The 15,139-nt window shown below is 36.7% G+C and overlaps 1 protein-coding gene across 2 annotated transcripts; it reads right to left on the bottom strand.

The window, feature by feature from the left end:
- Positions 1 to 5,938: 5,938 nt before the first annotated feature.
- Positions 5,939 to 10,673, bottom strand: dusp12 (dual specificity phosphatase 12). Of its 2 annotated transcripts, none has more exons than XM_020710973.2 (8): positions 10,396 to 10,453; positions 9,304 to 9,568; positions 9,015 to 9,128; positions 8,122 to 8,240; positions 7,947 to 8,034; positions 7,567 to 7,658; positions 7,043 to 7,122; positions 5,939 to 6,865 (listed from the first exon to the last, which is right to left on the bottom strand). In XM_020710973.2, the coding sequence occupies exons 2-8, from the start codon at positions 9,564 to 9,566 to the stop codon at positions 6,722 to 6,724; spliced, it is 900 nt and encodes a 299-aa protein (XP_020566632.1). In that variant the 5' UTR covers positions 9,567 to 9,568; positions 10,396 to 10,453; the 3' UTR covers positions 5,939 to 6,721. The 2 variants fall into 2 exon arrangements, with proteins under 2 accessions (XP_020566632.1, XP_004079200.1); XM_004079152.4 differs by lacking the exon at positions 10,396 to 10,453 and adding an exon at positions 10,514 to 10,673 and having other exon boundaries at positions 5,941 to 6,865.
- Positions 10,674 to 15,139: the final 4,466 nt, after the last annotated feature.

Genomic DNA, 15,139 nt, shown 5'->3' with positions numbered 1-15,139 from the left:
GTTTAAATTTTAAGATGCGGCAGGTCGGTCCCTTCTCTTTTCACAGGTTTGCATGCTTTACTTTGTTCATTTTGCCTTGGAAAAATTCAAGACAAGGTCGACTTTGACTCCTAAAATACAAGATTTGCTTTTGTTAATTTATAATAAAAGGTTAAAACATCAGTTATGAATATTAAATATCTCTTTCTCCTCATCTTCTGCTGTCCAGCCCTTTGTGGACATTACTTGTGAGGTCTGATTTAGTTTTCCTGGAACGAGCAGAGAGACTGGAAGGATCCCAGAATGGAAAACACTCCAGCCAGACGAGCTGGGACTGGGAGCACACAGATCTTACAGTTAGGGAGCCCCAAGTGCTTTCAGTCCATCGCCAGTTTCTCTAACTTTATGCATACATTTCTACCAGATGGTTAGTGTGTAAATTTAAAACTTTATAAAAAAAAAAAACTTTATTATAGCACCTTAACATGGACTACTTTATTGGCTCTTTGCTTCAGTTCCCTTTTGAAAGCTAAATCTTCCATAACCTAATTTATTATTTTCACAAGCTATAAACAGAATAATGATTCTAATTCGAAAATTTAAAATGAATCCAGCTGCACATGGATTCTAGTGGTTTCTAACCCCTTTAGATGTCGGTAGATGACATCAGAGGTAACCGTTATGCTTATGTGGTAGTGTGTTTATGTATGTGTGTATGTTTATATGTGTGTGTGCGTGTGTGTCTGTGTGTTTGTAGCTGACCACTGAGCAGGATGCAGAAGAAAGACGCACATTCAAATCCATGGTATGTTGGGTAATAAAAACAGCAACTTTCAGTCATTTTCAGTTTGAAAGCTGGAGGACCACACACATGAATACACAAGCAGGCTCCCTGGATGCAACTGCAGTCTGCGTCCAGCATCCCAGAAGCGCTCTTTTGGGTTTTTCAGCAGACACAAGGTCTGGTTTAAAGATAGCAGTATCTAAACCCACATTCCTGACTCCAGCTGAGCCTGACATCTGAGAAAAGAAGGCAGAGGAAGGAAAAGTTAAAAAAGAAACATAGATCAAGATCTGCTTCACAAATTCACTAAGATGGCATTAACTGTACAAAAGAAAAGCAGCAAAGTTGGACATCCGAATGAAAAAGGAAAGGAGCGCTTAGAGAGGACGAGTATGTCCTGCAGGATGACAGAAGAGAGGAGCAAAGCAGAGGTTGGAGGTCAGAGGTCACAGGCAGTGTGGAGGATGAGCAAAAAGAACATATTATTTCTCGGATTTCAAAGGAAAAGCAAAAAAGACCGGTCAACTTCAAAACTAATTTATTTGGTGGGCCCTACATTGGGTTTCCTATGGTGCGTGGAACATTTTCCACCCTGAAAACACATGTGAGGTTCAGCACCATTAGCAAAGAAATATTTTCTCTTTTTTTGGCTTGAGAAACAATTTTCTAGTCTATAAATGACAACAACAAAAAATATTACAAGGAATCGCTGGCCATCTTTCAATAGCTTTGAGATTTGAGGAAAAGCTTGAGTCATTTCACATGAAAGGTTTAAATGCTGCAATTAACTTTTTTTATTTGAACTACATAATGTTTTTACCTCATCTGCTGCTCTCTGACACATCCACATCAACTTTTCAACAGTTTTTTGTAAGAGGAAATATTAGAAAGCATAAAAGAAAAAGAATGATCAGCAAAGAGAAAGCAGACGAAGAGGAGGATGGGGATAAAACAAATCATCAAGAGGAAATACAAGTGAATCTGAGATGAATGGGAGAGGAAGACCCGGACAGGAGCTAATGTGGAAACCAGACGCTGAACTCCAACATCTGGTTTGTTACTCCCACACAGACTGAGAAAAGAAAGCCAGAAAACAGAATAAACAGAAAGATATTTATGATTTCGGATGAACATGATAAAAAACAGTTCAACAGATCTCAGAGGAAACATAATACATTGAAATCACACACAGGGGAAAATAAGTTTGATAAAATATCTGCCAGTTGTTCGAAAAAGTGAAGGAAACCGAAAGGGCTTAAAACTAAAAAGATGAATCTGCACCTTATATTGACCCCAAAAGTGCTTACTTGAAAATCAAAATGGTTGAAAATCCCCTTTCCTGAAAGCCCAGTCAGAACAGAACAGAAAGCCCCTGAGTGCTTCTTAAGTAGAAATCCTGCCTGGTTTTCCTGTGAGACCAGACACACAGACCACAGGCTAACAAGGTCATGGATTTAAACGTGACTCACCTCCTCCATTGTGTAACTCCCTTTCCTCCATCTGTTATCCCCATAAAACGTCTAATTAGTTTAGTTACAAGCTGTAACCTGATCTCAAAGTGAAGCTCCTCCAACATCTGGATGAAGATTCTGCTTTTTGTTTCACCAACAAATGCTGTTCATGATGCATTTCAGCACACACTTGTGTGATGCATCACCTCAGCAAAATCTTCATTCTGCTGCTGTTGCCTTTCCAGTGACCATGACTATTTTGGAAGTGTGTAAATGTTTAAAATGTACTTATTTATGTTAGAAAGAATGTCTACTCACTTATTATAGGTAAATTGTTCCTCTAAATCAATGGTAATGTTTGCATAAATGTGTAATAAACATGTAAAACAAAAGTTGAAAAATTAAATGAGGAAATAGCCTACAGATTTATTAACATGAACAAAATTTGTTTACATGAAAAAGCTGAACCTTTTACAGTATTTTTACCTTTTGGTTTGTATACTTTGAAATTTAGGTCTTTTTATTGCTAAACACATTTGTATTGTATTATGAGTCAATTTAGCCTGAAAAAATGCACGTTAATCATTCACAAATAAACGTCTGCCTAAAAATGTAACGTAAAGCACAAGTAGATTGTTTCGAGAGAAATATTGCTAAAAAAAAAGAAGTTTTCAAGATCAAGTGACTCAACAAGATAATGGAGAATTATTATAAAGTCATTACATAGGGAGCCAGTTTAGCTCGTGCTGGTTTGCGGCGCCTTCCATCCGTGAAACCAGGGTTCAACTCCAGGCTGCTCCCTGTTCCCTTCTCTACCTCTGCCGGTTCCAAGCCCGGTTTGAGAAGGTTGCGTCAGGAAGGGCATCCGGCGTAAAACATTGCCAAATTTACCATGCGACTTGTTCGCTGTGGCAACCCCTGATGGGAGAAGCCGAAAGTGGAAGAAGATTATAAAGTCATTACATCTTACTGGAAAGTCTCTAGGAAGTTAGCTTTGTCTTGTATCAGATGTAATAAAGATATTTAAACGCAAAACTAGATTTAAAAAAATACTTGGTAAGATTTTATGTCTTTGCAATGTATTTTTAGTTTGTTAAAAATTGCAATCATTTCTTAACTCTGTTTTTTTAAAGCTCTGATCTGGCTCAAGGTGGGCTATAAAAGAACTCAATAAAATGCTCTTTTAATGATTGTTGATGTTCTCACAAAGTCCAGCAGAGATCTAATAACACTTTACAGTGAAAACAAAGGGATCTTGTTTTAAGAGTTCAGCTTAAGGTTTGAAATGTCTACAGAGTCAGAGAAAGTGCATCATTTTAAAAAAAGAGAAAGAGATTAAGTGCTTTAAAGTTTTTGTAAGATGGTTGCTTTATTCCACAGTCTAAGTTAAACTCAAACTAGAAAAAACGTTGATTTTCTGTTTTTTTTTTCTAGTTTCATGGTCAAAAGTAGAAGTTATTCTTTTCTTCAATAAACAAATTTCTGGAATAAGTTTGGACCTTTAGAGGACATCAGTTGTGAATTCACACTTCATTTATGAACTGAACTGAATATTATTCCTATTCATCTAGGTGTGACACACATTTCCAGATTAAGGGATCAGCTCAGGTCCAAAAACACATCAAAATACCTAAAACTGTTGACGAGGTTCACTTCTGGCTTCTCTGAGTTTAATTAGAATTAACTATCTATTTTCAAACTTCAGTCAGAACCAACTAAAAATGTCAGTGTATTTTGTTTTCAGCTTTCTTTAGAGTCCATTAATCCCTGCATAAATCCCTCCATTTGCCTTTATTCTAGCCGTTTTATTAGCCGACAAACTGGTTCGCATGTTCAGAGGATTTAACCAGAGAGCTCCAGCTGTCCTGGAACTTCACCATCATGTCCCATCTCACCAGATCTGTTACTGCAAACAGAACATGTTAGGAAAAAGCTATGAGGCGTCTTTGATAGATACAATGCATCTCTGCTGCCCTGTGTGTCATGCTGAACTCTAACAGACCAGAAAAACTCATGTGAATAAAACCAATAACCACAAAATACTAATTTTAACATTTGTTGAGGGGGAAAAAGTCATGGTAACGCTTTTGTAAATGATGTAAAATTATGGCATTCGAACACTAAACAACTCTGACATTAAACTAGGCATGTTAAATATCTGAACAAAAGATAAATCACTAAAACTACTAACCCATTATTTATTCCGTTTGTTTGCATTTCTCCTGAAAACCAAAGACCCACAAAAGAGGGATGTAGGAGCTGCATGTGGCTGCAGAGCCTCCTGTTGCAGAACTCTGTTCTAGGACCTTTATCTGGTGCCTTCGTCAATTTTGAATATTGCTCACAGATTTGTGAAAGCACCTAAAGTATCAACAGAAAGCCCACAAGTAAGTAGTGTTACGAACAGTAGCAAGAAAATATTTTTACTTACATGGAGTAAAAGCATAAAATACTAAACACTCTAAAAAGTTTGATTCTTCCTCAGACTCAACTAGAAAACTGTTTATGTGTGAACTTTTTCAAGAAAGTCAACTTACTCATAAATGTAAATAAAAAATGTGTCCCCAAAACAGTTTAACTGCTAAATTTTAATATAATATTTCATTGTATAGATTGATATGTAGTTCGTGATGCTTGTTTAGAGTGATTTAACAGGAGCCACCAACAATTTTTGAATAAGGAGGAATGAAACTTTGATTTTTTTAGGTTTAACAGAAAACATTTGTCCTGGACATTAGTCGTGTTTCTTTGGAATCAGCATTCAGTCTATCACTGGTTCACTTCCTGTACACTCACTTTGCATGACATGACTTTGGTCTCTGTGGTTATTTAAATAGTTATTGTAATAAAAGTCTCATAAACAAGGTTTTGGTTTTCTTTATTGGATTTGTTGCTCTTTTAGATTCCGATTCCCCCTTTGCAGTGAAATACAACAGACTGGAGGACTTGTCCTGCATTACGAGGCTGGAAGTCCACTGAATATTAACAGAGATTATTAGCACTGAAGTCTTTCACTTAAACCTTCTCTTGACATATTTTCACTTGACTTCTTTATTTTAAAGCTGCTCCTTTTATTGGCAGTCAGTAACAGTCCACCTCCTCCTTCGCGCTAAATTTCCAGCATGTGGGCTGCAGTTTTCCGGGCATCTGCAGGGCATTCCTGCTGAGTTACAGCCTGGAGCGCATCGCTCTCTGCAGAAATCCACATAAGAAGGTGTGCAGACACCACATCTGACTGTGACATAATGCATGGCTCAGTTTAGGGTTTTTTTCTTATAAAAGCTAAGGCAGGTTCAGTGAAAAAAAGGCCTTAGACACAGATGTGGCAGAGACAAATTTATCTAGGAAACACAAATAAATCTACCAGGATTTTCTGTTGGCTCTACTTAAAAGTTATGTTTGCATATTTTAGAAAATGCTCAGCAATATTATTCAGATAACCTGGGCACTTACAAGCCAACTGGATAGACCAGGGTATTTCAAAATGAAACAAATCCCTGCAGCAACTGCCTGGAATTCCTGTCAATTTAGACCAAACGTTGTCACCACTTTCAAAAATACTCAAGGCTGCAAGTCAAACCCCAAGCAAAAATAAATAAAGTAGAGGGAAATTGTATAAACAGGCAGGGTCATAAGTAAGGTTATGTTTTAATAAATGTTCATTTTGAAACATATAGAAAGTGAAAAAAGAAGAAAAAACTAAAAGACATAAAACTGCTGAACTGAAAATTTGCCTCAAGAGCGAGAAGGTTTGCAGTCAGTAGATGTGGTCCAGCTTATCATGCCCCCTGGTGGCATCTACTCTGACTCGTGAAAGTATAAAAATCCACATTTGGGCCTCTGTAAAAGTACTGATCAGGCTGCCAAAGCCAGAAAAGACAAATCTCAACATAATATCTACATGCAGATGGATCATTTCTCTTGGAGTCATCCGTTAAGTTTATATTCTTTTAAATCAAACCTGTAGCAAAAAACAAATGCTATCACCTAATCCTTTATGTTTAAGAAAAATATGAGCAAAAGTGTGATAAAGTTTATGAAGATATGTGGCTGAAGTTTCCACTTCTGGTTTCTTCCCACATGATGGAATATTTACATGAACACAAATTTCAATAACTGAAATGGAAATATAAGGTGGATCGGAGTCCCATTGGGAGATTTTTTGCCTTTTTTTTTGTTTTGTTCGTTAGATGACTGTTGCATCAATCTGATCATCTACATGTAATGACATCTAATATGTCATTAATAGAGAATTTATGCCCGATTGAATACATTTCTCCTGACGACAGTGCATTTTTCATATGCCTACAAACACGGAATCCAAACTTTTACAAGTTAAAATAACATAAGAAAATCTTACTATCATGTAAACTTTACAGATTTACTTTATTTATTAAAAAATATACATCATATTTCTATTTCTTACATGTTTTTTTAATTTCATTCTAGCATGATCACAACAAAGTAAACATTGTAAAGGAACAGAGGGGCGAGGACATAATTTGTGTTATTTTGTTGAGTTGATTTGTCGAATCTCGTCGACTCTGTTGCGATGAAGCTGAAAGGCAGGCGTGACCCAACGTCCACAGGAGCACTGATCCCCGCACCAGCTGAAGGAGCCCAGCTTCGAGCTGCACTTTGGACACAGCAGCTAAACACACAGACAAAAGACAGACGCAGGAAAACAGCAACAACATTTATTTACATGACTCTAAACCAACAAAAAACCTATTTTAGCATAACCTGATAAGTGGTTTGGCAACCCAAAAGATAATTTTCATTGTAGCCAACCTGAACAATAAAGAAAAACATTTGAATATATTTCTACCTGTCCGTTCATCACTCCAAGTAAGGCTTGTTCCATCCACTGTACCGGCTCGATGAAGTAGGACGTACACTGAACTTCTCCTGAACAACAACCACAAGGCCTCATGGTCAATCACTGAGATTCACTGATTATTTTGGAAAACAAATTATTTTAATGGTTAGAAAAGAGACTGCTCAATAATTATAGATATATTTTATCACCCACTAACAAAGAAACAGAAAATACCATGAATAATATATTAGGCGTTAAGCTACGTTTACACCGCCTTCGGCAACTCAGCTCCACTTTTAATGAAAAGTCTATGTAAGCACGTGTACATTCGGGTTTCTGCGTTTAATACTCCTGTGTTTATGTGTCGCCGCACGAGCATTCACAACCATTTTTATGCAAACATGCATAAGTAGAAACCAGAAAAATAAACAGAGGAAGAAGCCCCTCCCTGCTTGTTCAGTGTGAACACCATGGGCTAAATTCTCAAATTAGAATGCGTCTTCATCAAATGCCCATTGTGTACGCAGCTTTACCAGAGAGGTTGCTGGTCTTCTTATGACTGAAGGCTGAAGCTCCATCGCCTACGGGATGACTGAGAATGCTGGAGCCACGGAACAGAGTTCGTCTGAGAAAGAAGACCAGGAAGTTAGCCCAGAAGTTCACTGTCGTACCTGCTTTGTTGCTTTTTTTACCTAAAATATTTGGGGTAATTATCGACACATTAGCTTATCGGGATGTCAGAAAACAGAGCAAAAACTTTAAAACAAATTAAAACAGTTTAAAAGGAAAGTCTAGTTGTTGAGCTCCGATAATAAAGAAAGCCTTAAAACTCTTTAGCATAAAAAAATAAGATTTTTATGCTAAAGAAAATTTAGCCACTAATTACCATATCTAATATTTCTAAGCAATTCACCTGCACTTCCGGCATCTGTATGACACCTCGGAGGAGCTGGAGTGGGCGGGGTCATTAGCAAAAATATCTCTTGGGACTTGCTGCAACTCTGCTTATACACAAATAATAAGAAACAAAAGTTGGGAAAGGAATTCCCTCCTGGTGTTCATCCACAGCAGCAAAGCTTTGCTTTCACCTGGATATCTCTCTGCAATCTTGTTCAGCCTGTATTGTTTGTACAAAGCACTAGATGTGTCCACCTGACATAGCATGGACTCATACAGCTGCAGCTGCTCTTCAAAACCCCTGTTGACCCTGAAACACACCCAAAAAAAAAACAAATGTTATCTTTTAAGCTCTTGTTTTAAATACAGTTTTACCTTTTGCTGGTGTATACATGACAATGCACTTATTAAGATTTTTTTAAACTTGTTTTTCTGAAATGATAAAAAAAAATCATGGAAATAGTCCCCATAAAATCTTTTACCCTGCTTTACTTCTATATTCCTTTATCAGGTTTATAACAACTGATTTTTTTCATGTACATTGACTTTCAACGTCTGTTATGTTTCTAAATAAAAGCTTCAGTCTTTTTTCAATGTTCACTTCTGGTGAAAATGCAGTTCAAGTCTTCAGTTTTCTGAAAAGTAGATGTTGGAGGCAAATCAGCCACAAAGGAAAATATGTCATAGCCAATCAAGAGACAGATGGGACAAAGATTTCCTCTCTACATGCTCCTTCTAAAATCTTTTTCTTTTTTTTTGCTGACATTTGTTGTGATAAAGTGACAGAAGATGTATTCAACAGAAGTTAAGCTTTCTTTAATAGCAAAAAAAAAGCTGAGTTTATGAACCCCCACATTTGATATAGGTTTAATTAATATTTTTATTAATGAGCAGCCCACTAGAAGCACTTTTAGAATTTTTTTTAACTGTAATTTCCAAAAATATATTGACAGAAACATGAAAAACTTTTTTTTCACAGCCAATTGCTTACCTACAATGCTGACAAACTGACCTAGCCAATTTTGAAATACCCTTAACACAAACAGAAGACATACTGGGAGAGAAGGGAATGACAAATACTTACTGAACATCTTGTTTGACACTTTTCAGTCTTTGGTAAGCTTCAGGGAAGGCCAGATGGTGTTTCTTCATTAAATATGCAGTCACAATGGTGGCGCTGCGGCTTCGACCTGCATGACTAATGTGCACAAAAAATAGTTTTTAAATAAGCGTTGTCCTTCTGCATTTTGTGCTTTTATATGTCGTGTCATCATGCACCAAAATGGATTCAGATTGCACATGGTTGCATAAATTCAAGGATGGAATGCGTGGAAAACACAGAAAGGAATAATGAAGCCATATTTGACTCTTACCAGTGAACCAGTGTAGCTCCGCCCCCTTTTACAGCCTCATCAATGAATATGTTGCAGGCGTCCAAGTAACTGAGCAGATCAGTCGTCTCTTCATCTAAAGCATTGATCCACTTTCTGATGAAGTTTCCTGTGGCAGGAATCTGTGGACCAGGATCCACAGATTCCACAGACAGGATGTGGGTGACCGAAGCTGCAGCGAGCGCCTGGCAGTCGTTCAGGTCAGCTGCAGTGCCGATGTACACTCCTGGATCTACGAGCAGCATGACTTCAGAAAAACACACAGGGATTAAAGGAAAGTAAAGAGAAAAATGAAGAAAAGTCCTCAATATTACTGAGCACAGGAAGAGTTGTGGAGCAGACCATCTGATCAGTTTGATCTGCGGAATTATTGAGATATTGAAACTGGCCCATTCATTTCCAGGTAGAATCATTTTAGCTACACAGAACTTTCTGGCCTTTCACAAAGCATCTCATTTGTTTAAATGAAAAGCAAAGTGAAAAAACATGATATTTTGTTTTCTTTGCTTACATATAGTAATAAAAGTATTTGTAAAACGTCTCTATGAAACAAAAACATTCCTCACTATAAATAATTAAAAAATCTAAGGATACAGAGTGAGTGAAGAGGATTGAACGTCTTACTACTTACTGCTGTCTGTGAACTGTATTATGGAATTAGTGTGTATGTTAATAAAGTCATAACACATTTTATGGCAAATATGCTTATTCTTCTTCTTTTAATTACTTAAATAAGGGGGTGTGACGTCACTAAAATATGTTTATTTGAAGATTTTTATATGTTCATCCCCCCCTCCCTCCCTCCCTCCTTATGTTCACTATTTCAACTTTTAAAAAAAACGCAGCATCTTCCACGTTAAATGTCTTTCCAATTTTTACTTTTCCTTTAATTTTTACAAGTATCACATTTTGTTGTGATAATTATAAAAACTACAGTGTAACACTCAAATGTGTGACTGGTTCTCTGACCACAGAGCAATACGGATTTAAATGGCATCACCGAGCTTCCATCTTCATCTTTAATTTAGGCTTAATGTAACCCAGCCTTCTCGGGTCACATACCAAGACAATTACCTGATTTCTTACCAAACAGCAACGCCCTGCTGCTAAACACGCGTGCACATAACACCGTGGTGCTGTGACAGCCAGCCTCGCAGTTAACTAACTCCGTTAACTAAACTCGTTAACTAACCTCATTTACTTGAGTATGTCGTTTCTTTCCTTCCTGCAAATTTTGGCTGCTTCAAACCTCAAAGCATCAAACGTGCAAAACACACAAAAACTAACTTTAAGACGGACCCTAAAGGCGTGAGCACCAACGGGACTGGTGTTTTTGTTCGTCTCTTAAAGCTGTAGGGAGGAAACACGACATCATTTTATAGTTCCGCTGATGATGATCGCACCAACACGTGTTTTTTGTGTTCTGCTGGAAGGTTTGATATTTTTACTAAAACAAAAATAATGTCATGACCTACTCCTCTTGCTCTAATTTTTTACAAATTTTTATTTATAATAACCATGTAATTTCCCAAACCCAAAGATTCATATAATGCATGCAGCAACAACTTAATAAGGGGTCATGTCTGAAGCTTTCGTGAGCCCAAAAAAACAGCTCTCTCTGATCAGAAAAGTTTTAAGTGATCAGGGAACTGTTTAATAAAGTTTGCCTAGCATCAATCTGAGTCTTAAAACTTAATTTTGCCTTTTCTATTTCTGTTTTCAACTTTTTTGTAGCAGAATTTTGTCATAAATATGTAACCAACACGAAAAGAGATTCAGAGACAGAGCTTTTCCCATTTAAGGTGTTTTTTTTCAAATAGTTTAACTCATCATTGAAGCAGACTCACACAACTAAACACACACATTTTGCTCATATGGCAAACATAGATTTTCTACTGGGAAGAAATTTTTTGTTCTGTAGTAATGTAAAATCTGAAGAACTCTATAAAATTTGGGCCTATTTTAAGAAATCAATAACATTTTTTACACACACTGATGTCCTGCAGACATTTACATAAAAAAAACAGAGTTTTCCAACCATATTATATTTTGTTAAGCGTGTATTAAAAGCAATAGTTTTTAGGATTCCAATTGACAGCATATACTGAGAATGTAGATTCAATAAAGCCTATTGTTGTATTTGTGTCAGTCAGACTTGACTTGATTACCACAGTGAAATAATGTGTGAAATAATGTGTTGTGATGGGGCTTTTTTTATGAGTGAAAGGTTATCATGTATGGAATGATTTGGGATGGGTCTGAGCAGGTATTAAGGAGAGCAGATTGACCCCTAATGTGCACCTGGATGTTACTGATCCAAAAACATTCAGTCATTGACCAAATGGTTGCTGGTGTTAGTTTTTGTTTTAAATTACAATTTTTATTGCAATTATTAAAATACGATAACAATAAAAGAAGAGAAAATAATATTTCCCAGAGAGAAGGCCCTAGTTTGAATCCTGGCTGGGACCTTTCTTTGTGGAGTTTCCATGTTTTCTTATGGCACTCTGTCTTCTTCCCACAGCCAAAAATCCTGCTTTAAAAGATTATTTGGTGACTCTAAATTTCCCCAAGGTCCCTAGGTTTGCATCTGAGTGTGTGAGTGTGTGGCCCTCCAACAGACTAGCAAGCTGTTCTGGGTGTACACAATAGTTGCTGAGTTGGCAGTAGCAACCCCGTGACCCTGAAGATGGATAGATGGATAAAAGAAGGGAACATTTCTGATGGAGCTGATGGACATTTCACATATCCTATGTGCTGATGGTGCTCCTGTTTGCCGGTTTGTGCCGTCATGATGTAGCTTCATGTTCCAGCTTTGTCAATCTGACTTACTTTATTTCAGTGCAAACATTTCCCATCACCTTCAGGACTAGGGATGTAACGATTAATCAATTAATCGATTAATCAATTTCTGTTCCTAGGATCCAACCAGATTGATCTGTCAGAGGCAAGTTCATTGAATCAAATCAAATTGACCTATACAGTTAAAAATCTTTTTAAAATTACATAAATGAATTCTTGATATTGGAAAATACCATTTGGATTGAGACATGGTAGGTTAATTTTACTATGACGTAAAAACGACCAAGTGCCATCACAGCGGACAAAACGTGTGTAATGGCAGCAAAAAATGATCAAACCATCATTACAGTCCAATTTATGGAAACACTTTGAATTTTGTTGACCATACAGTAGAATGTTCTAATAATCTTCCGTTTGTATTATTTTTATTGTGGAAAAGCAACATTGGACTGAACTTTATGAAATTAAAATGTGAATAGATTTGGCATAAATTTTTGCTTACTTGTTTGTTTGTTCACATATTTAATTGACACTTTATTATCTTGCAAGAAATACAAGAAATGTGGAAAAATTCACCTGCTCTGTTCAGTACCGGGTATTTATTTCTAAGTCTCACTGGTTGAATTTTTGGCTTAAGATGTCCTGGATCAATTTTAGGTCAGTGAATCGGATCTAACCGGATCCTTCAAAAGGAATCAATATTGACTAAGTATCGGATCAGCAACCACAAACTATGATATGAATCGAAATGTTGTTCAAAGTATTGCATCCCTATTCAATGCTTTTCATTCTTTCAGCAACTTTTTTGTGCAGACTAAAGAAACTTAACCCCTTGTTTTTTTTGTTTATTTTATATGTTTAAGTAATTTACTGTATGTCTTGGTATACTCCAAAGTTGTGCAGTCTCTCAACGTAACTTTGTGTTGTAAAATTCTCAAGGAATAAAGAATGGCTGATCAACTACAGCTATGAATAAAATAGAAACATTTTCAGTTGAGATTTCTCTTCTGAAGTGATAAAAAAAGGAACAAAGCTGGAACAATAACATTTTTAAAAGACTACATTAAATCTGAAACTTCTAATTTTTTTTTCTTTTCACAAAGCGCAATAAACATTGTGCATGTAAGTGTTCAAGCTCATTGTAGAATCTGAAACTATTTGTGATGACTGAAGTAAACATGTTGCAATGTTTATTCAAACAGCCAGTTGTGAGATTTGACCAAAGAAAACATAAAGTAAAACCATCAAAGTTGCTTTAGCTGTAAAGGAGGAGCGGAGTCGGAACAAGTGAACAAAGCGAGAGATGGCAATGTGATGAGGTAATGTGAGCCCACAGTTCATCACACCATCATTACCAGAGGCAGCAACACTGAATAATGAGCCTCTGCAGGCATCCTTTCTACTTTCATGGCAGTTTGGCTGTAAAAGTACAGCAATTATTTGTGAAGGAATCTCATGTTTTCTGCCGCCCGGCGCTCTTTAAACACAAAAGTCTGTCTGGTGTTCTGCGTCTCAACACCTACTGAGGGTGTTTGGTGCTCTGAAATGACCGCCAGCGTGTGCCACACAGTCTGCATATGGTCACAATGCGGGTTGTTAATAAAGATTTTACAAGCTTCTTCAATCTGATCGTCTGACCAGTGCAGTGCAACCACACCCCTCCCTGAAGACTCATTAGAGGGCATCAAACACACCAAAGTGACTAGACATGAAGCATATGAAAGGACGCACCAGCACAGACGATGGAGAGGAGCAGGTGAATGGGAAATGAGTGGGTGTGTTGATGCGCGTCTGGATGGGTATTGTTTAAGCACATGGCTTGGGAGAGCTCATCAAGCTCTTTGGTGCAAGATGTCAAACTACTTTTATCTCATTTTGAAAGATTTGGACACTCTGGAAGTCATTAGCTTCAGCGGTTTGATGGTTGTGGTGAAGGACGCTGTTGATATTTCAGTCCAAAGTCTAAATGAATGTCTAATGTTTAGTTGTCTCTGAAGATGTGCCTTTGCTTCACCTTCTTAGTTTCCCCTTTGAGGTTTTTTGTCTAGTTTAGTATTTTATTGAACCATAAAAGTTTTGTTTTTGCTCATTAAGTCACAAATTCACAAGTATCATAGCTGCTACTCATTTGTAAATTGGTCCTCTGTATTTTCAAGTTTCTGTCAGAATCTGTGTTTTGTAAATCTTTTAGGGTCCTCATTGTTTCGCATTTTGGTTTCCACCTTTGGTTTGCTTTGTTCTCCTCCATAACCATATTTTTTATATATATACCTAAAATATATATACATATATAATATCTCTGGAAAAACTAAAAAGATTGTTTTTAACCCTGTATAGCCCACTACATCAGAGAATTGACAGAAAATTCAAGTAGTTTTTTAATTAAAATGTATTTGACAGCCTATGATAAAGTCAACCCCAAACAAATTGATATATATATATTTTAAATCAGATAAAGATATAATCAATTCTGATACATTGGGCAATTTCATATGTTTTTGCTTACAACAATATTAGTTTAAGATGCAAAAAAAAGGCATGAATGTTCTTGAAATTATAACCCACACATTTTTTACATGGTGTAACTGTATGATAAAGAATTCGTGTTCAACAAACTTTGCATTTTTTCAGTACAGGAAGCAGTCAATTTAAAAAATAAAAAACAGTACATGAGTTATTCTCACCATAAAGTTTTAAAATCTTGCAAAAATGTTTCCCTGCAAAAGCAGGAAAAGCCCTTCTACTGCCCCTAGGGGAATAAGGATCCAATACAGGGCAGTAAACATGGACCAATGGGTTTTACAGGACTGTTTGGAGCATGCTGAAGAGATAGGGGGCTCTGATTTTTGTGTATCAAATATGATACAAACGGACGATCCAAAAACTTTTTTGAAACACTAATAGACAGGAAATGTATTAACATTCAAATTTATCTTGGGGTCCATTAGTTTTTGCTTCTTGAATCATATAATGCACAAAGTCCACTGATGATAATTACAGTCTTGCTGTAACTGAG

The sequence above is a fragment of the Oryzias latipes genome, chromosome 17 (assembly GCF_002234675.1).
Source record: "Oryzias latipes chromosome 17, ASM223467v1".
NCBI classification, from domain to species: Eukaryota; Metazoa; Chordata; class Actinopteri; order Beloniformes; family Adrianichthyidae; genus Oryzias; species Oryzias latipes.
The sequence above is the reverse complement of the archived record's forward strand: the minus strand, read 5'-3'. Positions and strand labels throughout refer to the sequence as shown.

What these genes read in the sequence shown, in the direction of transcription:
- dusp12 (XM_004079152.4), bottom strand. Translation starts at nt 9,566, where the DNA reads ATGCTGCTCGTAGATCCAGGAGTGTACATCGGCACTGCAGCTGACCTG. An exon ending in TACAGATGCCGGAAGTGCAG is followed by an intron (nt 7,659 to 7,946) that starts GTGAATTGCTTA and finishes CTTCTTTCTCAG; the next exon opens with ACGAACTCTGTTCCGTGGCT. An exon ending in GAAGACCAGCAACCTCTCTG is followed by an intron (nt 7,123 to 7,566) that starts GTAAAGCTGCGT and finishes GTTGTTGTTCAG; the next exon opens with GAGAAGTTCAGTGTACGTCC.